The sequence below is a fragment of the Anopheles coluzzii genome, chromosome 2 (genome assembly GCF_943734685.1).
Source record: "Anopheles coluzzii chromosome 2, AcolN3, whole genome shotgun sequence".
Classification (NCBI taxonomy): Eukaryota; Metazoa; Arthropoda; class Insecta; order Diptera; family Culicidae; genus Anopheles; species Anopheles coluzzii.
The window spans coordinates 17,364,739-17,392,172 of NC_064670.1; the positions used below are offsets into that span (position 1 = coordinate 17,364,739).

The following is a 27,434-nucleotide window of genomic DNA, read 5'->3' on the forward strand; positions in this document are numbered from 1 at the left end:
GCTCTCGGCAACACGGCAACCACTGATATCCGAAAGGTTGTAGTTTTTCGTGTATATTTTTATGATGCCATAATTGGAACGGTGTACCACGATAAGGTATGGCGATGAGCCGTTGTGCGAGGTGTTTCTATCATGTGCACGGTCCCAAAATATGCTCCCATGGAATCGGCGTCACCAAAGGGATTGTTTAGGGCTGAGCGTGTATGTTTCAACCTAGTGTACCTGATTGTATTTTCACTCCGAACTTAACTTTACGGGTGGAAGGACGTGATGTAGAAAACGGGTGGAAATTTATGTTTGGGACCGATAGGAAAACCATTCCCAATTTGCACCAGTGGTTCATAGTGGCAAATGATCATAGTGTGGTTTACTCTTTTGGTTTATTTTTTTATGACGTTCTATAGAATCGACATGTTTAGTAGGGGTGAACAAGAATGTAATGCTAAAAAAAGTCGTTCATACATACATTCGGGTAAATCAATGTACCATAGTGTACATCGTAACTGAATTGAAACATCTTGATTTGTAATACCACGTGACATCTGTTGCAAATGGAATCGGGAAGCTCTGTCACACGCTTAAATAGCTCATTGATAAACAATTCGATGTAAATCCCACTAGCAAACCATACGTCAAACAACGCTCGACGCGCTTGTTTCCATCAACTCTTGTCTAAACAACCATTATCTGTTCTTGGACCCAGTAGCTTGACTACAACTTCGGACAGTTCCTTTGTATGCTGTGCTTGAAGCAATCGAGCTCACCATGGTGTAGAAATGATGATGACGGCACTATCGATCGGAAATTAGAGTGTTTGCTAAATTGAAATCCCTTCCCACAAAGCATCGTTACCGTGCCGTGCACATCACGGCTGTGCTGCTGACGACGCAACAGAGCATAAGTCTAATAGTAAAGTTTTATGCCTGAGCAGAGCACTGTGCTGCGGTGACTGGTAGGAGCGATACGACCGGGCAGAGCGCAATCTTCCCGGCTGCGCCAGCTAAAGTTCAAACTGCACAACAACCAATTCGTGCATGCTTGATGTGTTGCAGGTCGCTTACCATCGCTTACACAAACGAAGTGCTGAATTCAATTTCTGCTCTATTTGTGAAACGGCACGGGAAACGATCGACCTATGTAAACGTTCTGACAAAATGGTTCTTATCGGCATATCGCTGTTACAAGTTTAGCGAAGCGATAACAAACATCAAGTTGAGTTGCAATCACCGATATATACATATGTGTGTGTGTATGTGCGTTTGGGAGCTTTAGAGGTTAGCAATCTAAAATCGTTATTATATCAGTTGATTTATAGCTAGGTGAAGTTATTAACGTAACACAACGCCAGTAAACAATGAAAACCATATTACGACGGAATATTTCATTTATGGGTTTCATTTTTCTTTGTACAAAAGAATGAATGAAACAAGCCATAAACTATAGGATATCAATAAAGTTATCAAATAGTAAGAGAATACATTAGAGGTGAAGCAGAGCTTGATCGGAAAGTTTATCAATAAAGCATTATAATAAATAATAATAGTTGTGCAACATATTAAGCTCTCATAGTTCGTGTGGTTCGTACTTTATATTGAAACGTTCAAATTCAATTCAGCTTTGAATATGTTCAGCTCATGCTAACATAACAAGCAACTCCGATGATTTCTCACTTTGTTATCCTCCTCCCTTCAAGTTCAACAAGTTAACACACACATTTAATTTAGCTTCACGTGCAAACGGTGTCGAATAAAGCATAGCTCAAACCACTTTCCAGCCAACGGTTGCATGGTATCATAAATCGATCAATTTTTATCGCCAAATTTGCCTTTTTCCGTGTCGCAGCCACGGCAGGAGGCGGATGAGCAGGATGAAAAATTGCTTGCAAACAGGAAATTAAATTTACACCGATATCGAACGGGGCTTGAAGGGAAAGGAAGAAGCGATTCGTTCCTGATACGGAAGAAGATGGCGGTCGGAACAGGATGCAACCGGGGTTTGAACGGATAAATCCGTAAAGAATGTTCTAGGTTTCTCAAATTGGTTGGATCGGGAAATGTTACGTACGAAAACGTAAAAGAACATTTGCAAGAGGAATAGTTTGGTGGCCATGTTTCAGTAGCACATTAAACGTTCGTTACTCTTTTTTCCAAAAGGTATGGAATGATTCAAAATGATAATAAACTTTACGCTATGCTGAGTGTGTTATCTATTTGTGATTCCGACTATTTGCAAGGAGTGGTACTGGAAACGTTAAGTTCTTTTTAATAATTCATGCTTTATATTCGAATGCGCAGCAGCTTTCTATACCCACACCATGTTCGTGTGTAGGAACATTAGCTGCTCAAGGAACTTTTAATATGACCCCCAAGAAACAGGCGCCTTTCTAAAGCTAACCACAAGGTCGGACTACCCATTTGTAATAATTTTCCCCGTGCAAAAGGTCCGAGTGATACAATGTATAGATGTTGTATCCTTAGTTCGTAAAAAGCTTGCTTTAACTTTCACGTACTATCAGAGGCTGCCGAAAAGTGTGTGTTTATTTATGCATACTTTTTCGGAAACGAAAATCGGGTCTGTTGTCTTCATTGCTAGGTTGTGCATAGAGCCGCCGCTGTAATGCGGAAAGAACCCATTTCCTTTGAAACTGAGCGAATCCTTTCGCTGGTTCGGCGAATCCCATGGTTGGGTTGGCGAAAGTTGGGACAGCATTTAGACGCTTTTTTACATTCACCTTACCAAGAGACCAACATCAAACACAGCCCGAACTTCTGGTGCTGACTTTTGTGCTCCGATCGTGCTAGCGGCAGAGCGAAAACGAAAAACCTTCAGAACCATTGACACCGGCGGAGCACACTGATTAAAACGCAAATGCCCTCGGAGGGGCTCGACCGCAGTTGTGTGGGAAGGAAAGTTTAGCTGCGTGCGTAAAGATTACTCCGTGCGTTTGGTGCAAACTGTGTGTGTGGCTTGGTAGAACCGCAGCATTAGCCCGAAGCCGAAGACAAGCTACCAACTTAGGTGTTGCCTTTAGTCACTGGCTGTAATTGCCAGGCGTTGAAAGTAATTTCCATTTCAATCATTGCCTACCACACTGTGTTCCCTTCTTAATTTGGGGCTCTATTTCGTAAACATCGATGTCAAAACCTGTTATCTGTAATGCTGGCAGAGCACGAATATTATTTATTTCCCCTTTCTTGCTCATCGCTGCACGCGTGAGGGAAGGGATGATGGGAACGCGGACGCAGATGTTGATGAATATTGTGTCATCGTAATTTTGGTAAATAACTCGTGCAATCACCCTTCTCTTTTTGCTCCCTATACAAAGCGTACACACAAACACACACACACACACATTTTGCGCTTTGTGAAGAAAGCTTTTAAAATTATTAATTCAATTTCCAACCCAGGCAACTGAGAAAGGTTTCCCAACAGCACGGTAACAGATAAAAGGTTCCCCTTGGCTCAACCGTCGATGATTAATAAACGAGAGTGGCGGAATAAATGAACGCTTTGATTTCGGCTGGCGGGATTCGGCCCCAAAAAGCAGGGGCAAGCTTTTGAAAGGTTTTCGTTCTGGTCGACATCGCTCCAATATCGGTTTAGAAATCGAATGAAAGATCTCTGCTGCTGCCTTCCGTCTAGTGTGTCTTGTTGGAGCTCTTTTCTCCACATCTTTAAAAGCTGCTTAAAAATATTAGCGTATTAGCGAGGCCACGCTGATGAGGGGATTAATTCAAGGGCATTGAATCGTACTCGACCTCTAGCAATGATTCAAATACCTGACCAGCCAGCTTACTGCAAACAATCTTTCATGTGAAGACAGCTAACCAATATGGCGAGGTTGGCCGTTTCGTCATCGGAAAACCAAAGCTGCATGCAACGGCACAAATAATGCTTATGATGGATATGTTGCCTATAGCGGTTGGTTTGGAATACGCAAATTCACTTAATTTCGAATCGTTTCACCGTGCTCTTTTAGCCCTTTGTGCTGCAGGCACGTACAATAAATAGAGGCCAAAGTGTTTGCTTTAAATTAACTTCTATCGATGGGAAGGTAGCGGTTACGCCGGGAGATTCCACCAGTGCGTGACTATGAGATGAAGGAATGGAAAGAAGAACAAAAAAGTGAGTAAAAATGCGGGAAATCACTAGGCCGATACCGCCCAGCAGCTCTGATGACCGGCGTGCGGTTTTGCATTATGATTTGACAATTTAGCACGATCGATATCTCTTGATAAACGATCTTAACGAGGGAAAAATGGTTGTCATAGGAAAAATATGTGTCCGTATTGTTCTCATCCCTCTTCATCTTTCAGTTGACTACTAGCTATCTCTCTCTCTCTCTCTTTATCTCTCACTCTTTCTCTCTCTCTCTATCTATCTATCTATCTGACACGAACGCACCGGAAACGAAGCATATTTATACCCGTACTTTGTAAATAACTTTCCTTTCACTCGATAAAACCTGCACCCTGCTCCGTCCGCAGATTGTAAAATCAACAGGCGATGTTTTCAAATTGTTGTGAGGCTTTCCAAGCTACCCATTTTAAGCTCTTATTTGCAGAACGGCCGAGAAAGACAGCAAGAGAGATAGCTACCTTCGGTAAATTGGTGCGTTCCCAGGGGATTATATTTTAAATACCTTTGCATCTTTATCGACGTTCGGTAAAACGTGAGCATGTTCCAGGATGGTGCTATCGTTGCCGGGCGTTGGCGTAGTCCTAATGTGTTGCTGCAGCATTATAGGGCATTGCTCTCTGCTCAAGAACCAGGCACAAGTGGAAGCTTCCGGACCGACTTCTACACCACCAAACGCTGTACGGTGGGGACATGGCTCTCGGGGGAAATGTTTCCATTCCAAGCATAAAATGGTGATGAAAAGTGGTTGACAGAAATTAGCTACGATTCTTACGTTCATATGAAGTACGGAGGAAAGCATATGAGGCCGAAACAAACAGGAGTCTTTGTGAAGGAAACGCAAAAAAAACAGACGCAGATCGCACCCGATGGTGACAAAACGGTGGCCATGTTAAGAGTTCTAATGGTTTGTACAAGCTTAACGCTTCACTGATTTTAACACAAGTTATAAGCTTTGCGATTGTAAGCGATATCTGAGTTGTATTACCTCCTATTTTCTTCCCCTTTCTTGCCGATACAACGTCATCCGTATTAAAAAGCTCATAAAAATCTTTAAGTGAAGGTTTCTAACAAAGAAACACACGATGAAAGTGTCTCGAAGGCTCAGATTTCAAATGAAAAGAGACATTGGCGTTTCTTGGTAGTTGCATTGGGATTGAAAGCCAAGTTTTACGTAGAACACGTGGGAAAATAATCCCAAAAGGCGCGTTACTGTGAATAAGATAGTACGTACGTAAGTACGTTTGCTTCACAATGTGGTTTGGTTTGGTTTTGCTTGGAATTCCTGTGTAAAGGTGAGATTAATTACCTTCAAGCCTGAAACATCGTTTTCAATTGTGCCAAATTTGATAAGGCTTTCATGGTGAAAATGTAAGAAACATATTTAGAAGGTGTTCTGCAACACAATAAAATCTCCTTGTCGAAGATTAATACTACAAAAATGTGTGAATAATGGAAGTAGTATTGTCTTCAAAGATCCTATATTCTTTAAAAACTAAATAGCAAAAAAAAAACACTTTTACGGCTACCTGTAACGGAAAGAAGACTGAATTACGTTCGGAAGCTAACCGAATCGGATCCTTGTTGTTCATCATCCGGGTTCTCGAACGGCTAGGTTGTAGCGTACCGGCTAATCTGAGTAATAAATATTTAACGAAGCGAATTGGAGTTCTGGGTAAATACATTAGCTTCGGCCAACAGTTTGGCAATGATTGAGTGGGGCGCCTCGCCCGTCATGGTTTTAGTGGCTAGGCCGGCGACCGTTTGCTCGCAGTCGACCGTTCTGCCCTTTCCGGGTATTTCTTAATTTCGATCGCTTTTTCCACTCCGGCACGGTTGGCACCATTTGGAAAGCGTTATTTCTTCATAGCTTTATTACACACCTGTACAGCCCATCGCGAATTAGGTATGGTGTGATGCTTTCGCTTAAAGGGATTTATGCAATCCTATTCAACGGTAGCCATTGGGGTTGGGAACATACGGTGGTTATGACGTCAAACAAATAATCTTCCCTTGCTCGCCTTTAGACCAGCGACCAGCTCACTGTAGTGCGTGTGTAGAAGATTGCTGAATATGAATGCGCTCACAGACACATACAGCCTCACGTACAGGACGGAAGGGAAAGCATCGCATTCTCACCTGCAGCGTCCCAGTATAACGAAACATCCTTTTGAAGATTCTCCGCATTGGGTGTGGGTGTGTGAAAAGTTGTAAGCCTCGGAGGAATTTTGGTATCCTGACTTTTTTAATTACAATAGCATAAGAGCGATGATTCTTGGGAATTGTTTGGACACAAGCATCCCTCAAAAAATGCCTTTGGCCAAGCAGGAAGCTCGCGTGAAAGCAGGCATAACAATGTAATATGTTGGTTATGGTGATGTTTGAACAAAATATTTTTAATATTGCTATTACAAAACGAGTGGAAGTAAATGAATTTATCAAGAAATGTAAGTAAAACAGAGAAAATTCATTCTTGTCTTGATCAATCATTAGTAAAATATTCCTTTTTGCATTACTTTACGAAACAAAATGGAGAAGATTCCTTATTGTACCTACATTATACAACGAAATTAGTATCTTCCGATGACCATTCTAAAATGGAATAAATTGTAATGTTATAAACACACAAAAACTTTCATATAACCACAAACACTCGCAAGAAGTTGTACGTGCGATGTGTACATATAGTGATGTAGGTACCGAAATAGAAGTTTTCCCACCTGCGGCTTGGCAAAATGACAATCCGTTCCCTGACATGGCAGGTGACAGTCGGGCTCGGGCAGAAAACTAGGTCGTTTGCCGTTTTTCCCTGTTGAGCTTTGGAAAGGAACGGTATATCGAGCCTTGCCGAGAGGCTTGTTATTCAACGGCGAACCCGGAGAAGTTGAAAAATTAAATAAAAGCATCGCCCGAACGTCCCTAAGCGTGGTCCATTGTTTGTAAAGGAGCGTTCGAGAAAGGCTACGCTTTCTGGTTCCCATGTTAAATGCCCGATGTACAGTGCTTGTTGGTGGTGTTTCTTTTAAATTTAGCTGATGCTACTTTGCAGAACGGGCGCACAGAGACAGACAGAAAGAAAGGACAAGCTGTTGGTATAAATAATCAACACTAAACGAAATGAAAAATGATCACTCGCGTAAAGCAAAATTAAACGACATTAGAGGGGGGCAGTTAGTGGAAACTGGGCAAAGACGGAAACTGCCAGTTAAAAGGCTGCCAGCCGCCTGCGTGTGCTTTACAAAGTAGCAAAACCCTTTCCGTTGAACGTGTTACAGCACAAAAGTTTCTCCACTACAGCATCCTAACGGCAAATATCCGCTCGATACGACCGGAAGTTCCTGCCAAATCACTTGTACTAACGGATTTTCGTTCGTTGTAGGTCGCGTGCTGGAGTGCAGTGACGACCGAACGAACTATTCGCATCAAATTAATTCCAAAGAACGATTGTAACTTTCTACCAGCGAACGGATTTTATGGGGCGTTTTGTTCAGTCGTTCTTTAGTGTTTGAGTTGTTTGTGAGTGTTGTTTTTTTTGTTTTGTTTTGTTTTGCTTGTCTTCACCGCTAACCTTCACGGCAAAAGCTTGAGCCGGGAGCTTTTCAAGCACGAGCGCTAGCATCTTCAGCGTGAGAAGATTTCCTCGTCTCCAGAGGTGCTAGAGCGCGTATAAGCGGGAAAACATCACCCAACAGTGAGGTGGGACTTCCCTTACTTTTTCTACTACCTCAGCAAAGCGTGCTCCGGTTTCGTACATCAGTCGTGAAAGTTGATGCCACCATTAGTGAAATTTAATATAGGGAGTCGAAAATTGAATTACACGCCATCGCCTTCTCGTAATAGAAGGTGTGTGTGTGAGAGAGAGAGGGAGGGGGAGAAAGAGAGAAAGAAGGAGAGAAGAAAGTCTTAGAAAGAATAAATTTAAGCAGAAGTAGAAGGAAAAAGAGACAGAGAGAATGATTCCAGCCCCGCACAGGATTGGCGAAGGCATCCAGTGTACCGTGCGCCTCCACTATTGCCTCTAATTCCCACAGAAACGTATCCAAACCTTCCCAAAGGTGAGGTGAGGTAAGTCTTCGTTTACGCTTTTGCGATTTTGCGCCGCTTACTGTCGCCCGCTTCTAAACATCACGCACAGGCAATGGGAGACGAATCGGGGTTTACTACACCAGCAACGACCGCACGGTGTGTGTTTGATGCGCACCGTTCACGTCCGTCCCAAACCCCACATCCCACTCAGAAGCTAGAATTCTTGGAAGTAACAGAATCCTCCACCGAAACTAAACGAAAAACGCAATAAAATTGTCCTGTGTCGGGTGGCACCAGGACTCTGGAATACGGGGTCGACGAGTAGAGCAAGGTGGGAAACGAGCGGGTACGTTCCAAATATGAACGTTACGTGAAGTACGGCACAGCACAGCGATCGTATAATCACGATTTAGTTGCCCCGCTGGAAAGCTGTATCGAACGGCGAACTAGGGTGACCCCATGCCGGTCGGTGATTGCGGCAAGAATTATTATTATTTTATTTATATAAATTGGTACTGAAGCAAACACACACACACACACAAAAACGCACGGAACATGATATTGCTTTCAAACGGAGTATGTAGAAAGTTCCCACCCTGGAGAGAGATAGATAGATAGATAGAAAGCATAAGAGAGAGAGAGAGAGAGAGAGAGAGAGAGAGAGAGAGAGAACGGGCGATGTGCTTATTTTAACTCGTTCTGCCACGAATTACGAAAATTTCAGACCGTTGAGCGTGCCTTGGAAATGGATATATCCAACCATTCGTACATCAACGTTATTCGTTGTGTTTCGTCATACGTGTCTGTATATGTCCCTGTGTGTAAAAATAAGTAAAGTGAGAAAAATTTGAACATCACAGCTTAATTCGTTCGCTGTCCGCGTTGGAACCGTTGACTGGCATTTGCTTTGCAATGACGAATAATTTAATGCCATGGTCGGCGAACCTTCGCGATGATGTTTAATTCACCGTGTTCCGTTGAAGGAGTAAATTGAAATACGCCCTCATACAAGGGGATATTTTTGACATATAGTATAACAAATCACATTTAAAGTGGTATTAATAACAATATCTATAAAAGATGAACACGAAAGCCTGAGCTGGATAGTGTTTTCCCCAATTTCTTGGACCCCAACAAATCCATAACATTTAACAAGAGGATGTTGTTCAAACATTAACTTACACGTGTAAAGTACGTAAAGCCTCTATTTATAAAAACAATTTTTATGGTTTATGGGAAATAAAAAGGAAATAAAAAGCTGTTATACAGCTCTAATTTCCTTGAAGGTTTGCTAACTTATCGATCACGGCAGGGCAAAGAAACTCAAAGTGCTGTCCAGTCCTCAATAATATAATCTGTGCCATAACGTGAGAACGATTGTGGGAACAGATGTGGACAAAAGGATTCACGGTATTCAGCAAACATCCCCCACCGAGCACCAGGTGTTGATAAGCATCAATAACAGCTAATAAAGACATTCCTTTACGGGATGGCAGTTCGGAAGCCATATGGTATGTCGTTGGGTTAATTGGTAATATTGTACGCAGCATTGGCGATGGGCTAGTAAATGTCTGGTCATATGTTGTACGCTGTTCCTATATCTTTTGATGCACGACGTTAAAGACGTACGCCAATGCATACTATGCCACTTATGATTCTACTATTGCGGGGGTATTGTGAAGTAGTTTTCCCGTGCTTGAACGGCCCTCACCCTCTCAAGACACTCGCTCTACGCTCGCTGAACAGTGCTTGACTTTGAGTGGTTGTGATCGCGACCACCGCCATCACCACCATCCACTGCTGTTGTGTGTTGAAAGCTCTTTCCCCATGCACATCCTCCGCTAATCCTAAAAAGTGTTTGTTTTGAAGTACACGGCGCTCAAGGATACACGTTGGCTAATAAACGTGCTAATGGACCCGATTTGGCGTGGAAAATCGCGTAAAAAAGCACATATTTACATAATGAACGGCTATCGTGTAGCCGCCGGGTCGCGGTTCCCATTCGTCTCGACAAGTTTGTGGGTGCACCACCCGTGATGGGTACGGGAAGCATCTTTTACCATGCCGGATCATTAAAACGGTGCCTTCTCCGCGCGGCTGCTTTATGATACCCGCCGGCGGTTTGCTTTATTTGTACCATTTCCCATTTTCGGCCGTCAAACCAGCATCCTCCGGCGCTCAGCGGTACCGGCACCGGGCTCGTTGATCTTTATTTACTGACATTTTCTGTTGAAAGTGACCTTCATGGGATGGGTAGCAGCGGACTCCAGCTAGCGGCAGCGAGTAAATAACGCACCGACCTGCCAAGAGATTATTCATTCAAAAGGCAATCGGATAAGAATTGCTAATTAAAACTTTTCTCTCGCTCTTGCTTTCGATCCGGGCGCTGGGTGCCTTCTCACTCGTTTGCGGAGCGGGAGTGCTTATTTATCGCCCTTGGATCTGTGAAGTGTCCTATGTCCGAACGGCATCCACACCCGGTGCCTAGCGAACCGATATTGCAAGAAGGATCTTTTGCCAGATAACAAACTTAAGACCTCCGCCGTGCACGGGGCCTGAACGGGACACCTCCCGGGCACTTACGGGAATCCTTACGCAAACCACTTCAGCTAAGGCAGTGCGGTAACTTCCACTCTGGCGCCACAAACCATCGAGCACAGCGGAGTCGCATTGTTGAGGATTTGGAATAAGTGGCGAGTTGTGCGTAGATTGTATGTTCTATCGCTCTCTCTCTCTCTCTCTCTCTCTCTCTCTCTCTTTCTCTCTCTCTCTCCTTATCTCTCTGTCTGCCTCTCTCTTTTCTATCATCCCTGCATACACCACTGATCCCAAATCACTCGATTATACGGCTCAAAGTGAACTTTATTCTTTACGAGCGCGCTCGCGCAAATCTAATTAACAAACCGTAAATTGACATTTTATGTGTTTTTCGCCGGTCCTGAAGGAAGGTTTATTTAGCGTAATTTACGACTGTTGGTATCGAGCACTTTCCTCGCCGCGCCATCGAATGATCTGCTCAAAGCTTTAGCTCAAACAGAAAAAAAAAACAAAAAACAAACGGATACGACCGAGCTTCGTCAGTCCAAAATTAAAACGTTGATTTTTAAGGGCCAGCCATCAAACGTTCGGTCTGGGTGGGAGGGAGATGATAATAGAATCACCATCAAAATAGGACGGACCACCTTAACCTCACCCATACACTCTCTTTCTCATGCTCATACATAACTTAATGAATCTACTGCTTCAAAAATCGGGCGCACAAACTGAATGCTAATTGACGGTACAATTTGTTCCGGAAAACTTTGTCCTCAAGTTGGGTTTGACGTGTTTTTTGTTTCCTTTTCTCCATCCCCTCCAATTTCAGAGTGATCTTTTCGATGAAATCGACCTCTCCAACCTGTGCTTCGCCGAGTGCAGTACGAAGAATGCTAACCATAGCTTCCAGGTAAGTTTGTCACGCAATTGAAGAAACACTGTTCCGTATCGATTTCTTCGGTGTAATTTAAACTGGCGCTTTTTTTCGTTTGATTTCACGACTTTGAGGTTTCCGAGTAAAAATACAGCAAAGCTATAAACGGTGTAAAACATAGAATCAATTAGTTTTGTAATGTTCGCGGACGTGTTTCTCGTGGTTGTTTTTGTACCGGCAGTGGCTATAACAAAAAGATATTAAAACATCCATTACACAGTTCATTAAATTGTTCGGCTACAATCTCCACTGTTGATGGGAGATGTGGTCCACTTTTTTGATGCTGGATTTGCTAACTAATGATCAAAGTGTAATAACGCAAAAGGAAAAGGTTCAGCTTTACTGCCAGTGCCGTTGAGAGTCCGTTTTTTTCCCTCTGCTGCCTAAGCACAGCATGTAAATTCTTGACATTGCCAAAAACCAAACCAAAGAAGAATGATTTCCCCGGAATGGTCTAAACGTCTCTCATGGAAGCGGGCGTCTCGACCGGAACATTTGCAGCGTCGACATCAAAGTTGGAAAAGCAATAAAAAAGCGCTGCACTTGTCCCGGATCTTGACATTGTCGCTCGTCTAGCATCTTTCTGAAGAGTTCATTACGAACCATCAAATGCTGCTTGATGTCGCCATCATCCCGCTCTCGCGCTGTCGCGTTTCGTCGGCGCGCTGCCGGCGAGACGAGGAAAACGCAAAGGACAAGCAAAAGCTCTTCACCATCATCCCCATAATGCGTGCGTTTTGTTGTTCGGATGTTCGGTTGTCGGGGTGGATACACAACGGGTCCAAAAAAAGATTGCTTGCAGTGCAGTAGGAAAGACAAAGCATTGACGAGATTTTATTAGACCCATGTTCGTCTTTTGCTCCTTACATCTGTTTGTTTCATACTAACACATACGCTCGAGGTCGAGTATCACAGTGTCTTTCCGACGCACCATTAGCACCGTTGAGCACCTTGGGGAAGAGCATAAAGTCGTCAGCGTAAACCCTTTATTGCACCCAAACCTTCGCGCGTGGGCTTTCGGTTTTCCTGCGAGTCTCAATAGACTCGGTGTATTTCGGTTGCCAATGTGACGATAAACCATGGCATGGATTAACGACACGCACACACACACACACACACACACACACAAACACACACACACACACACCCATCGGTAATACATTTCCGATACAGTGCTCGAGCGTGGTGTTAACAATGTGCTTTTATGACGCGTTTAATGCGGCTAGAGTGGCTAGATGGTTCGAACATTATGGAGCGGAAGTGTGTGTAGTTGTGGAAAGTTTACTTACTTATTAGGCGATACATCCAGTTCGCCACTTTTTGACTTTGACCGTAGTGACTGAAACGGTTCCATGGTATAGCGTAATCGTCCATGGTATAACGTAATGCCTCACATGGGACCTTTTACGCCACAAATCGTTCCAAAAATTGGAACAGCGTTCGTGTGGCAAGAACTTCAAACGTATAGGGTCGATTAGGAGGATTGAAATTCTTTCATTCGAACTTGACGTATTCTAAGTTGCAGTCTCCTATTTGTAGATGAGCTGTACGCCACTTTTATATCACATTTTATAGCTTAATCCGTAGCTATCTTCTGTTTGATATATTCTTTTGGTGGGACTAAGAGCCGTGCGAGAACCGCATGCGAATGAAGGATTTATTATGATTGCTTAGTTTCGGAACGTTTTATGCAAGACCACGACCTGCACCAAGTGAGAAATGCTCTCAAGACGATTTCCTGCTAATTAATCTTTGTTGTATTGAGCTTGGCAGGAAATGTGAAAGACCGCAACGCGTCATAAGGTTAATCTAGTCAGTTCTAAGTTAATCAAGCCAGTGTGGAATGAGTTCTAGTTAACTTCATCCGATTTGATTGGAGCATATTTGCATGCTACAGCAGTAAGCCATTTTTATTTGCCGTATATATTTAACCGGCATCCTTTGCCCCTGAATTCAACGCTACGATACCACTGTCACGAACGTGAAACAGCACTTACACTCGACACTGGCAGGCATCATATGTACAAACACTGGCGCACAATGCTGCTTCGCACCGCTAGCTGCAGTTCATTGAAACAATCATCACACGTCGATTGTACTGCCATTCGTTCTTGTCAGTCTCCCATTGCTTTCGCTACAACAAAACCCTCCGCAAAGCTACTTTTCGAAACGCTACATAAAACGCCATAAAATGGCAATGCCAGACCGCTCGGGAGCTCGTTTCTATCTGTCATCTAGACAGCGAATTTACGCGCTTGCTGGCATCGGAGTCGAAACGCAAATAGTACAAAAAAGCCGCTGCCGGTGGGAAAAGAGCAAACGGCAGGCACGGTAGACCTTTACCATACCATTGAAAACACACCATGAATAGAAAGAGGAAACACGGCGAAAAACAAATATGGCAAACCAAACCGGAGCTCCTGCTTATCATGATGGGCCTCGGTCGTACCTTACGGTCGGATTGTTGTCCGCATCGCGCGGTCGCGCACGGGAAAGAACAGGGTGCCGTTGGACGGCGAAGCCGAGATTAAACATTCTACACGGCACGGATCCACACCGTTGTGGTCTAGTTAGCTCGAAGATGGAAGTGGGAGCTGTTGTTTGTAATTTACCGCCCGTATTTCCATGGGATTTTTTTGTACACGTTTCGGAACCCGGGTCAGGAAGGATGAAAAAAAAACAGCTAGCGGGCGTATGTGTGTTTGTGCCTGCTTTGATATTGCCTCATGCCTTATGTTCGGTACAAAAAGCCTCGTGGCTCGTAACTGGTTTCGTGCGGAAAATAGGGAAAATTTGCCCTACCGAAGATAACACAACCCAGCCGAAAGACGGTTTACACAAGAGCTCGAACAGCGAAAAACAAATTTTAATTTGTAACCACACGCATCGGTGCGTTTGCATTTGTCGTATCCGCCTGAGCGCACGTGAACGTTTAAGGGTTTCTTGTCAATTTTCGATGGTTCGGAGGTCCCTTCCGGAGGTCCTTTCCCCCATACTAACCAGGACCGGTAACAGGCGGCATCAGTGTGACACAGGTACGTGCACTCTCGCTAGGATAGAGTGTGCTGGAGATAGGAGAAAAAAAACAAAGCTAAACAACAACAACAAAATGAAAACCCCGCCACATCTTAGTACACAAAAAGGTCGGTATTAAAACAAACCTTCCTAAAGGCTCTGTTTGCACAACAAAGCTTTCGCTACAAACTGTGCTTTGCCCGCACACACACACACACACACACACACACACACACACACAAACGAGACAGTAAAGTGAAGAGTGACGGGCTGAGCGTGAGATGCGTTACAAAAAGAAAGCCTCAAATGATGCTCCGGCGAGCAGAAGCACAAGGTAAAGAAACCCCTGCACTGCAGCATTGTACCTGGCTCCGGTGGAAAGCTCCGGCTGAGGAAAGCCCGAACCACTACGGACGATGCTATTTACATACGGTGGCAGCTTCTGAGACGGCTGGTTGCGGTGGAGCACTGGGGAATGGTTTGCTTTTCGACTGGTGGACTATGCTGGCATTATAAATGGTGTAGAAACCACAGCACAGTCTCCATTATACCTTTTGTTTGTTCGGTTGTAGCACGAGGTTGGGAAGGATTTTTGTCTATTTGTTTTTTTCTTCTTTCCTTTTTGTCGGGTCGTCAATTTACGCTTTTCCACTCGCTCGCACTTGATTTCGGAGGATGGCAGAAAGGCAGCGAAAAAGGGGAACGAGATAAAGCACTAACACACACACGTACAACATGCGGCGTGTGATCTGATGAAGATGAGCTCGAGCCTTTGCTAATTGGAAATGGTCCTGTGCTATTGTTAAGGGTATAGGGTATTGGTAAGGGCAGGTCCTTGCGTGATATTTCATCACTCACCATGGAGCGACATTCGAGCTCCGGTGCGTGATGTGACGTTGGTGTTTGTCTGGCGCATTGAATCCAATCCAGCGAGCCCCTTACAATTCCTGCCATCCATGACCTGGGTCCCTCATTAATTGTGCGGTGTTAGATTCACTAAACGTTCGTAGTACGGACGGAAGGAAACTACTATCCACTCTTCGCTTGGTGTGTGTGTGTGTGTGTGGGTGCTTCAGTTCAGATGGTGACCCGGTGTAGTATTGCACAAGTGCCAGGCACACGCACGCCGGGCGCCCAAATTTGTCCTAATGAACAGTGATCCCGTTACCGTTGCTCGGCCGGCATTACCGCCTTGCCAGGGGTTTGGATTCTTCGTACCGTACCGTTCGGTTCGGTGTAAGTGGTTGCTGATGTTACCGTTGAATGGAATGGCATGTCAGCTTCACTACGCGCAGCTACACGTTACGATAATCGATGTAATGACGCTTGACGATGATTGTGCCCGGAACGGGGTTTCTTTTGTAGCGCGTGTGCCAGGGCGAGCGGGAAATGCGTGCCGGGTAAGAGGGCCGAGCGGTAACCTAACTGCTACCCCACTGTGCACCAATTAGACATGGGAGACAACAGAGTGGCCACCTGTCGATCGGATATCGATGAACTGGAAATTAATTGTCATCGAGCAGTCTAGTTAAACAACGCACCAACTTCATAGCATCGCAGGGCTACTAGACCTTTTGGGACACTTGATCGAGGAATTTGGATTATCACTGGTTCTTAAATATATTTAAAATGATTTTACAATTCATTGCTACTGCAACCGTTATTAGGAGTGCCTGCAAAAGAGTGTGTAAAACATAATAAGACAAAACTTCCTACGAAACCCTGCATTGTACTTTCTAATCGAATTGTCTAACCGCAGAAGCTAATGAATGGGCTCAGTTAGCCATTCAGGTTCAGTCAGTCAGCTAGTTAGCCAGTTGTACGCTTATGCGATTGTATCACTGTTAACCATCCCGGTGTTGCTTGCTCCCCATTTTTTTGCAGCTAATTACACCGACCCGTTCGCTAGTGCTGTGTGCTGAATCACGCCGAGAGATGGAAGACTGGCTGCAGGCACTGAAAGCCGCTTCGGCGCGAGAATTTTTCGAGCCGGGACCACCCGATCAGCACGATTTCCTCTCCGGGCATCATCACTGGTACGTTGTGCATCTCCCTCCCCTAGCACTCTGTAGAAATGTAACGGTTGTTTTTGCTTCATCATCAATATCTCCCATCCAAAAGGTATGCCACATCCCACGCCCGCCCGACGTACTGCAACGTGTGCCGGGAGGCACTGTCCGGCGTCACCTCCCACGGGCTGTCCTGCGAGGTGTGCAAATGCAAGGTGCATAAGCGCTGCGCCGCCAAAGCAATATCCAACTGCAAATGGACAACGCTCGCCAGCGTCGGCAAGGACATCATCGAGGACAGCGATGGGGTAAGTAAGCGGGATGGTTCCGTGCAAGCCGACGTTAGCTCCTGCGAATGCTAATTGTGCGCTCTTCTGCCTTTCCCACCATCCGCACAGAACATCGTGATGCCGCACCAGTGGATGGAGGGCAATCTGCCCGTCTCGTCCAAGTGTCTGGTGTGCGACAAGACGTGCGGGTCGGTCATGCGGCTGCAGGACTGGCGCTGCCTCTGGTGTCGCTCGACGGTGCATACGGCCTGCCGGCCCCAGTCACCCAACTCGTGCCCGCTCGGGCCGGCCCGCGTCTCCATGGTGCCGCCGACATCGCTCCACTCGATCGGGCTGGACGAGGCGTGGGACGTGTGCAAGCCGCACGGCAGCTTCTCGCCCCTGCTCGTGTTCGTCAACTCAAAGTCGGGCGACAATCAGGGCGTAAAGTTTCTGCGCCGCTTCAAGCAACTTCTCAACCCGGCCCAAGTGTTTGATCTCATCTCGAGCGGTCCGGGCCTCGGGCTGCGCCTGTTTCGCCATTTCGATCCGTTCCGCATACTGATCTGCTCCGGTGATGGGTCCGTCGGCTGGGTGCTCAGCGAGATCGACCATCTAAACATGCAAGTAAGTGTACCGGTCGTTTCCTATCCCCTCCCCCCCCCCCACCCCCCCGGAAGGGACCGTCCAAAGCCCCTTCCGGTGACTGCCGGAGCAAACTGTGTGTCCATCCGATTTCACCGTGGGTAAAATGATTGGGCAAGGAAAAAAAAGCACATCTCATTAGTAACCGTCCGGCAAATGGTGTATATGCTAATAAGGTGGTTGTCCATGATGTCCATTTACTGCTCCAAACGGCCGGAATCGGGGAGGTTTGGTCTGGCTCGGGACTTTCGATACTTTACAGCTTCTGGCAATTGTGCTGCTTCATTTTCACTGCCCATGCCCACCAAGGTCTTGCCCACCAGTTGAGCCGTTGAGGTTGCGCCCAAGGACACGGACTCATTCCGACCGTGACCACATGGGGCGGGACCCAAAATGGCAAAGAAATTACGAGAAATGGCAAAAAGAAAAGCGTTCACGCTTTCCAACTATTGCGATTCGGTCGTGCCATTCCAAGACGGCTGCAAATTGAAGGTCTGCAGTAAAATGTCAAGGGTACGAATTATGGCGCGTTATGGAGCGAAAAAGGGAAAAGTGCTTCCTTCGGTAAGAGGGCCAGCCGGGCAGACTGTCACAGCAATAGCAGCAACGAAGCGTTGCGCCTGAAGTGGTCTGGGGGTCTGGTATGGGTAGAGTCGAGTATTTTATTATTGGTTGTTATGCGTAAAGCACACTCCGGTGACCAAACGGGGTTTTTGGGGCAAAACTTTAACGAAGTTTTAGATTTTTACGACAGTAATCACGATGCTTTTATCCAAATAACAGTTCTGCTCTGAACGGTTCCAGCTTGCGGGAGGGATGTGCTTTGTGTAAAGATATCGATCCGAGCACAAATGGGCTTGATCAAACTTTTGGATCAATCAACTCGTCCAGATAAATATTGGTTCTATCGCAATGAGATCGTTGTCCCTCCTATTACATCCGGTTCCCCGTCAAAACGCTGCACACCATGCAATGCACGGAAAGACTGACACAGCTAGTGCTGGATGTGAAACAACGCACATTTCGTTGCGACACAGCTACTCCACAAGAAGATGAGGACCCTTGTGCTGGCGGATATGAAAGGCCCCCGAGGGCCAGGAAGTGGCATGAGCGCAAGAAATGTGTCCTGAACCGAAAACGTCGTGCTGCTGATTTGGTCACGGTTGGATGCGAGAAATCATTCCCGCCCGCAGGAAATGAGTTATGTGAAACGTGTACACTGGGACAACAACAGCGTTCGGGAAAGGCTGGCACGAAAGGATATGAAGAATGGAGAAAGAAATAGAGCAAAAAGCGGGGAGATAGGAAAGGAAATGTAGCAAGGCAACACACGGAAGCTTACGCACCAATATCAGGATGAAGCATCTAAACGACCCATTCACCACCTAGCCTTATCGGGGGGGAAGGATTAATATCTAATGAGCATAACAGGTTGTATGTGTTGTAGCCAACAGAGAAGAGCTGCTCTGATCGTGCGACTACACCAAAAATGGTTAGGTGCCTTTCGGGGGGTTTGTTTGATGTTATGTGGAGTTGTGTTTTGGAGCATGGTTGACACGTTTCAGTTTCGGGGAATATAATCTTTAGACAAGTGTACGGGGAAGAACAAAGCAGTCGGATTAGGGATTTGGAATTGAGAGCTGCTATCCTCTAGGCGTGTGCATACACGGATGTTGTTACACATGCTCTTTATTACACACGTGGTTGGATAAGATAAGAATTAACAGAAAGGTGGCAAACAATTAGGCCACTTTACAAAGCTCAGCCCACAGCTCAAGAAGGTGTCCGTGGCGTTAGTTTAGGTCAGTTGCGCAATTGCTCTTACCTCACAATTATCAGCTGATTAGCTCCTGTTTGCAACTAATGATCACATTTTCATTTCGACTGTAGTGACAAACTGCAAATTAGGCACGCTTGTTGTGCTGGTAGCCACCATCGCATTTGCGTACTTCGTCGAACTTGCCGTCGCCAGATGCTGGTAATTTAATTTGCCAGTTTCCTCAACCGTTTTCACCAGTTCTGCTTACGCCCAAGCACGGAGATACGATGTAACGCCCGACGACGGAGGCAACCGTTGCCACAATGGTCTATAGGTGGAAATATTGCGTTAACATTTTTGAAAATTTTTATTATAAAAGTTTTTGAATTCAGCAAAATAGTTATTTGGGGAAAAAAATCATCTTTCATCTGTTTTTTTTTTGTTTTCCAGCGTAAATCATTTTGGGCCTTCCTACTGGTTTAGATTGAATCTAAAACACAAGCTATATAGTGTTTGTATAGTATAATTGTATAGCTTGAAAAAGGTGATGACATGGGAGCGATGTACTTAGCATTTTTTTTTTGGTCAAATCAAAGAATTACCATCCATGCGGCTCGCAATGTCTAGCCAATCAAATGCATCTGAAAGCTTCCAGTGAAAGAGCGCGCTGTGAATGTTTGAACTTGCGACTTATTTATAATTTTCCACAAAATTCGTCTCCATCTGCTACTGCGCGAGAGATCCTTTCGATGGCGAAGCGAATACCGTGTGTATTTGTGTCAAATGACAAAAGTTTAATGCATATTTTTACTGGTTTCTAGAAAATGGTGAAAGTTAACGGGCTGCCAGGGGTGAGAGTTTTGCCAACTTGTCAAAAAATTTCCTTCCAAAGTTGGCATGTGTGGCACCGAAATGGAGACAGCATTGTGAGGGAGCACGGCTGTAAAGTGTTTGTACAATTTTTATTTTTCCAAACACACACACACACTTTTTTCCTACTCGCAAATTGATGTTTGAGGGACACCCGACACCACCGCATGCTTTCTCTGCTGTCTCTCGCTCATCTTCCAACTCATCTTTCGCATCAGCGCTTAACGATGGATCGGTATACGCGAATTAAACTTTCCCAATTCTAACAATTCGATCGGGGTGCCAAGGACAAGTGGGTGATGGTGCTGGTGAGCGATGTTTCCAGCGAGTGTTTGACTTTTGACTTTTCCCTGTTGCAGAAACAATGCCAAATAGCAGTGCTTCCGCTGGGGACGGGTAACGATCTGGCACGCGTCCTTGGCTGGGGCAGCTCCTGCGACGACGATGCGCACCTACCGCAGCTGCTGGAGCGATACGAGAAGGCTAGCACGAAAATGCTCGACAGGTAAGTTTTGGGACCCGGTGGGATGCTGGTGTGAAGCACAGCAAGCGCGAGGGCGCGAGTAATTGAGAGCCCCAGTGCGAAACGTACCGCAAGGGCGAGGACGTTACAGGCGAATGATGCCATTCCATCAGTGTGTACATGAGGTGTTCATTAAAATGAGATGGCTGCCGCGCCATCTTCTAGCTTGTTCGGAAACCGTCTCCGTGCGGTACAGAGTCACGGTGCGTTCAATCAATACCATGAATTGGTAATGTTTTTCTTCGCCGGAATTGTGTAATGAGTTGCAGCGGAGTTCGGTGGCAAGGTGCGGGTGAGAACAGAAGTTCAAACTTTGTCACTTAATATTCGCACTCGAACCATTTCAATCCTCCTCATACAAGTGCATGATACTCATACTGTATCGAATTTCACCCACAATACCGCGCTTGCTGACATCGTTGCAGATGGAGTGTGATGGTTTTCGAGCGCGACATTGGCATCGCCTCGACACGCACGCCCAAGATGTCGATCTCGCACTATCCGGACCCGCTGCTCTCCCAGTACGAGGACAGTGCGCTGTGGCATCTGCAGTCAATTGTCTACAACGAAGACACACAAATGATGATACAATCGACGAGAATCCTGTGCGAAACGGTCAATGACTTTATTGCTAGAGTAAGAGAAACCAGCTCGGAAGAGGAGCAATTAAGCGTCAAATGTGATATTTTAAGGTAAGATTCCACCGGTTTTGACCATTTCAATATGCAAGCTGTAGCTCTCCTCTCCTCTTGCCGGTGCCTATTTGCAGACAAAAGTTAGGAATGTTATTAGATACTCTGAAGGATGAGGAAGCTGGTCTTCACGGTGACGACGAATTATTTAGAACACTGAAAGAAATTGCTCAAAAAAGTGCCTCAGAAAGACCAATAGATACGTAAGTAGTTGCGTTTGTTCAGCTGACCATATTCGCCATATTCGTACTCCACCGCTAATTACGGGGTTGCAACTTTTTTTTGCAGAAAAACCATAGAGAAAAACGAGAAAGACAAACTGAATTCCAAAGAGCGCATCAGTAGAATAGACCGTCGTTCGGAAAAGGAGGCACTTTTATGCCGGGCCAACAGCCTCAAGCGAGCAATACATGAAGTGGTGGAGATGAGCGAAAAGATCATACCGTACGCACCACAGAAGCGCCTTTCGGTACCTATGAACACACTACGAGGTAAGCGTTGCGACGTTGCGGCTGTTGCTCGGACCGTGTGAGCATTGAGATTTTATTTATCTTTCCCTTTGCCATTTTTTTCCTACGCAGCCACCGCTTCCTCATCGGATAATTCAGTGAACACGTCGCCGGCCACGCTGCCACCACCGCCCACCGGCATGATGTCGCCGTCGGTGTCGACGTCACGGCTGACCTGCATCTCACCGCTGCCCGACATGCGGCGCGACTCGATGGATGAGCACTTCTTCAGCACGCTGAACCTGCCCGTCCCGAAGCAGTTCGCCGACGGTGGCAGCCGGCGCAGCTCAGGCGTCCCGGAGTCGTACCGCATCTCGAGCATCGAGGAGCTGGAGGAGAACAGCGTGCACACGGAGCCGAAGCTGGCCGACCGCATCCTGGAGCCGCCGATCGAGGGCGAGTCCGAGATGGCGACCGACAACCAGGGCAAGGATCAGGACGACACGCTGAACCAAAAGTCGACCACCACCACCACGTCCGATTCGCAGTCGACGACGGCACCGTACGACTTTTCGTTCGAGTCCGACACGAAGACGGTCAAGTTCGATCTCGATCCGAACAGTGCGTTCGAGCGGCTCGGCTTCAAACCGTTCAAGAAAACGATCGAACAGCACCATCAGCAGCAGCAGCAGCAGCTGGGGGGTGATGGACAGTCTCATCACACCGAAGGCGGCGGCGGCGGCTATCTGCAGTTTCAACCGATCGAAGTGTACGAACGCAACTACTACCGTACCCATGCGCAGCGGCTGGGTATCGGTGGGGCAGGGAAGGCCGGGCTGGCTGGTGGTTCGGGCGAGGCAACGTCGGCGAAAGCGGGCGCATCGTGCAATATGCTGCAGGTGCCTACGATCTGCATTCCTAGCCTGGAGAAACCACCGGAAAACATCTACTTCAGCGAAAACATTACCATCATCGATACGGACATGCCGGTAAGGGGGTGGGAGTGTGGGAAAATGGTGTTTTTTTGCTTTGTTAGTTAACTAGCCAACATTCGATCTTGACAGGAGCGTTCGTCCTCCGATGAGGTCCCGGGCGATGGCAGTGATATTCTTTCAGCAATAAGCAACGAAGAATGTAGCGTCACGTCGGAGATACTGGACAGACAATCAGACAACAACTCGCAGGTTCATGTGGGTGACATTATACAGGTTAGTGTGTTGTGTTGTGTGTGCGGCAACCACGATACAGGTCGGTTCTAACCATCCCGTTCCTTCGCAGGATCTGGACAACGATCGCTTCAGCCATATCGATTCGCCGGAAACGAGCGACACGACGGAAGCCCTGCACGGCGAAAGCCTGATGGACGACATCAGCTCGGTGCTGGGGCAGGATTTGCTGGGCGCCCTGCAGGACAACACCATCACGGAGGACACGACCACACTCTGCACGCTCGAGCACACCAAGCGGCGAAGCTTCAAGGTCAAGCGCACCGTCGCCGCCGCGTCCGAGCCGGTCGAGCTCGACCAGTGCGGGTTCGAGAACCGCGTCTTTGACATCGACAATCGGTGCGACGACCAGAAGGTGAAGGAACCACGGTTCTGCAGCCTGGCAAAGTTTGTCGAGGGCAACGACATTGCGCGTAAAAGCTTCAAGCGTCCGCACCGTGGCGGTGCCGTGCGTAACCTCGGCCCACAACGGTACGCCAACCGGCTGTCGGTCGGCGAGAACGAGTACGAAAACATTAAAAGCTTTGCGCGCAACCTGCTGCCGGTGCACGGTTCCCCGTCCGACGTGTCCGTGTCGGAGACGGACACCGTGCGGTCGTCCGGCTTCGAGTACCGGAAGCTGGTGTCGGCGGCGAACGCGGAAGATGAGGACGAAAGCCTGCCGGACGACGAGCTCGGCGAGCGGTCGTTGAGCGAGAACGAGGAGTCGCGGCCGCAGCATCGCGCCCACGCGGATGACGATGAAGAGGGCGAGGAAGACGATGAGGAGGAAGAGGAGGAAGAGGAGGAGGAAGAGGAGGATGAGGACGGGGACGAGAGTTTGCTCGGGCGGGACGATGAGCACGAGAAGGACGACCGTAGCGAGAAAAGCTTCCAGCTGCCGTGCATTCCCACGATCAACGTGGTGGTGGAGCCGCCCTCGCCGGCCATCAGCGACGAGCTGCGGTCGCTGCGCGTGCCGGACATACGGCGCCACTCGGAGCATACGCCGAACCTGCTGGCGCCGCGCGAAATCGACATCAATCGGCGCCACTCGAACAACAACCCGAACCTGCTCGGGTTCGACTCGGAGCACATCCGCTTCCTGAACTGCTCGCCGGCCGCGTCACGGCGCATCAGCAGCGGCAGCCTGCTGTTCAAGCCGGAGGGTTTGGGCAGCTCGAAGAGCAACATCTTCAGCTCCAACCTGGGCCTGTTCGGCACGGACAAGGATGCGGAAGAGAGAAAGAAGGAGGAAAAGGAGGAGCGCGTGAAGAAGCTGCCCATCATCAATCCGCTCGTCCGGCTGCCGTCCTGGCCGAGTAAGTATGGCAACGGGGAGGGACGATAGTCGTTGACGTTGTTAAGGTACGCACGTTATACAATTCCACCCCTTTTTTCCCATTGCAGACGTAAGCACCGGTACGGGCTTCATCTCGAAGTGCTTGCTGGCGAACGCGGACACGCTGTGTGCCGCGGTCAGCCCGCTGATGGACCCGGACGAAACGCTGCTGGAGGGGTACTACGAGAAGGCGGTCATGAACAACTACTTCGGCATCGGTATCGATGCGAAGATTTCGCTCGACTTCCACAACAAGCGCGAGGAGCACCCGGAGAAGTGCCGGTCGCGGGCCAAGAACTACATGTGGTACGGCGTGCTCGGCTCGAAGCAGTGGCTGCAGAAGACGTACAAAAACCTCGAGCAGAAGGTGCAGCTCGAGTGCGATGGGCAGCGGATCCCGCTGCCGTCGCTGCAGGGCATCGTGGTGCTGAATATACCGAGCTTCATGGGCGGTACGAACTTCTGGGGCAGCAAGAAGGAGGACGACTGCTTCCTGGCGCAGAGCTTCGACGACCGCATCCTGGAGGTGGTGGCCGTGTTCGGCTCGGTGCAGATGGCCGCCTCGCGGCTTATCAACCTGCAGCACCACCGGATAGCCCAGTGCCAGAGCGTGCAGATCAACATCCTTGGTAGGTGGAGACTTCGCTGGTGAAGCTTGTGCTGAGTTTGGTAACAACACTCCTGTTTTTCTTTTCCTTCCTATCTGTGCAGGCGAAGAGTGCGTGCCGATACAGGTGGACGGTGAGGCGTGGCTGCAGCCGCCCGGCATGATACGCATCATACACAAGAACCGGGTGCAGATGCTGTGCCGCAACCGCAGCCTGGAGGTGTCGCTGAAGAGCTGGCAGGAGAAGCAGCGCCAGCACAGCATCAGCATCGCGCGGGAGCAACCGTCGACCGCGTCCGAGCATCACGTCGCGCCGTCCGAGGACATGTTCTCCGAGCGCGAGACGTACCTGCTGCTGAACTTTATCGAGTGCGTCAGCACGCTCGTGAAGTGGGTGAAGTTTCTGATCATCTCGCACCCATCGCTGCAGCCGAACCTGTACGTGGTGGCGTCGAAGACGGCGGACGCGCTGGAGTCGATCCACCCGGGGGGCAAAATCATCGAGGGACCAAACCTTCGCCGACAGCTGACCCAGTTGGTAAGGTTAAGGAAAGCAAGCAGCTACCTCCAATGGTTTGTACCAGACGGTCTTTCTTTTCGTGCCTTCTTCCCCGCGCAGGTTCGCTGCGCCCGGCAGCTGTACGAGGACACGTGCGAGCTGTTGCGCGAGCGCAGCCACAGCCTGATACTGCGCGAAGATCTGGAAACCAAGCTGAGCGTGTCGCTCGCCAACATGGAGATGGAGCTGGGCAAGTGCTCGCTGCAGCAGTCGTCCGATACGGGCGAAACGAAGGTGTATCTGAACGTGCTAGCCCCGAACGAGGAGATCGATCATCGCAAGAAGCAGAAACCGTTCTGGTTGCGGTTCCGCAGCGGGCACAGCTCGCACCACAGCCCCGCCCTGAGCGGTGCCGGCCCGAAAGCGGCCGGCACTACGTCGCGCGAAACCGTCAGCAACTGGGGGGTGGGTGAGGTCGTCACCTGGCTGGAGGCGATGCAGCTGGCCGAGTACGTGGACAGCTTCATCAAGAACGACATACGCGGCAAGGAGCTGCTAACGCTGGCGCGCCGCGATCTGAAGGACCTGGGCGTGACCAAGGTGGGCCATGTGAAGCGCATTTTGCAGGCGATCAAAGATCTTGGAGCAGGATAGATGTCACCAGTGGACGATAGGTTGGGCTTTCTCTCAATCGCCGCTGATGGCTTAACCCCATGCAGTGAGCCAAGCTAAGGAACATCGCGCTACATCAACGAAACAAATCGAAACCTTAATTTATGACCATTCGTAAGCAACCACAACTAGTGGGACACAATCGAAAAGGAGCAGAAGAAGGTATATCTAACAAAAAAAAACTTGAAGACATAACTAAAACTTCGATAAAAGTAACTGAAAGACTTTGTTATCTGTCGTGTTTAGTAGCAAGTGCATCGTAATCTATCGTAAGCATCGTTAAACGTAAGAGTTTAGCTTGTAAGGCCAAACGAGAAAGAGAAAAGAAGACCTGCTGCATCGACTGATGAGTGCAGGCAGTGTTAGTATCCTAAATCTTCCTGCGTCCGCATTTATCATTAGCAATGGCAGCATGGTAGTGCTGTTTTCCTCCCAATTTTCCATTTCCAATCCTTTACAAAACTTGTTGCTGTAAAGGTAACAGAAATCACGAAAAAAAATCCCAGAAATGAGGCGTGTTTTGTGTTAAATGGAAGCCTATCAATATATCAGCATATTATATACATCTGTAAGGAATAAGCAAACAAACGATCTCGTTATACCCACACTAACAGTTATACACATCGTATAGACTTATATGTATGTAGATACATATAGATATAACTAGGTTAAGTGTAAACTATTGGGGCTGTTGATTGTGTGTGATTTAGTTTCCTCCCTTTAATCGTTGCTTGAACCTACCGTCGACGATGTTCATGCCATTTTACGCCTATGGCGTCTTCGTCGTTCCCTTTCCCACCTTATACAGTAAGGATCACTATTCCAACCACACATATACACACACATACAGATTGTATGCACAAATTAAACAAAAGCAAAAACGCCACCACTTGGCGTACCTGCGGTCTTTGCCATTTTTTGTGTTCCTGTTTAGTACTGTTGGATGTTTACTAATATTGTGTGGTATTGATTAAATGTGCAGCGTGTCGACAGTGTAATGCACCTGTGCTAGCTATGTTAGGTGTGTTAACAAGTTAAGCTATCGATAGAAGGAAATGGGTGACCGAACATTGGGCCTGAGATAAAGGGCCAACGTAACAGCGCGGTGCATCTAGTGCGTCTAGTAGTCAGCAGTTAGTCTATGTGGGTATCCGCCGGACAGGGGCAATGTTATAGCTCATCGAATATTTAAGCCAGATATAAAAAAGAACAGAAAACCAAATACAGATCAAAGCAACCAATTATA

The 27,434-nt window shown here is 47.4% G+C and overlaps 1 protein-coding gene across 2 annotated transcripts in view; it reads left to right on the forward strand.

Moving 5' to 3' along the window:
• Positions 1–26,959, forward strand: part of LOC120953568 (diacylglycerol kinase eta) — a 45,399-nt gene extending 18,440 nt beyond the window's left edge. For both annotated transcript variants that reach the window (XM_040373629.2, XM_040373630.2), the window contains 14 exons: positions 11,528–11,608; positions 16,532–16,683; positions 16,769–16,964; positions 17,055–17,552; positions 20,559–20,704; positions 21,148–21,414; positions 21,492–21,617; positions 21,703–21,905; positions 21,996–22,852; positions 22,928–23,071; positions 23,142–24,390; positions 24,479–25,039; positions 25,122–25,555; positions 25,637–26,959. In XM_040373629.2, coding sequence (XP_040229563.2) covers positions 11,528–11,608; positions 16,532–16,683; positions 16,769–16,964; positions 17,055–17,552; positions 20,559–20,704; positions 21,148–21,414; positions 21,492–21,617; positions 21,703–21,905; positions 21,996–22,852; positions 22,928–23,071; positions 23,142–24,390; positions 24,479–25,039; positions 25,122–25,555; positions 25,637–26,170 — 5,448 coding nt within the window. In that variant the 3' untranslated portion in view covers positions 26,171–26,959. The remainder of the gene's footprint in view (positions 1–11,527; positions 11,609–16,531; positions 16,684–16,768; positions 16,965–17,054; positions 17,553–20,558; positions 20,705–21,147; positions 21,415–21,491; positions 21,618–21,702; positions 21,906–21,995; positions 22,853–22,927; positions 23,072–23,141; positions 24,391–24,478; positions 25,040–25,121; positions 25,556–25,636) is intronic.
• The last annotated feature ends 475 nt before the right edge of the window (positions 26,960–27,434 follow it).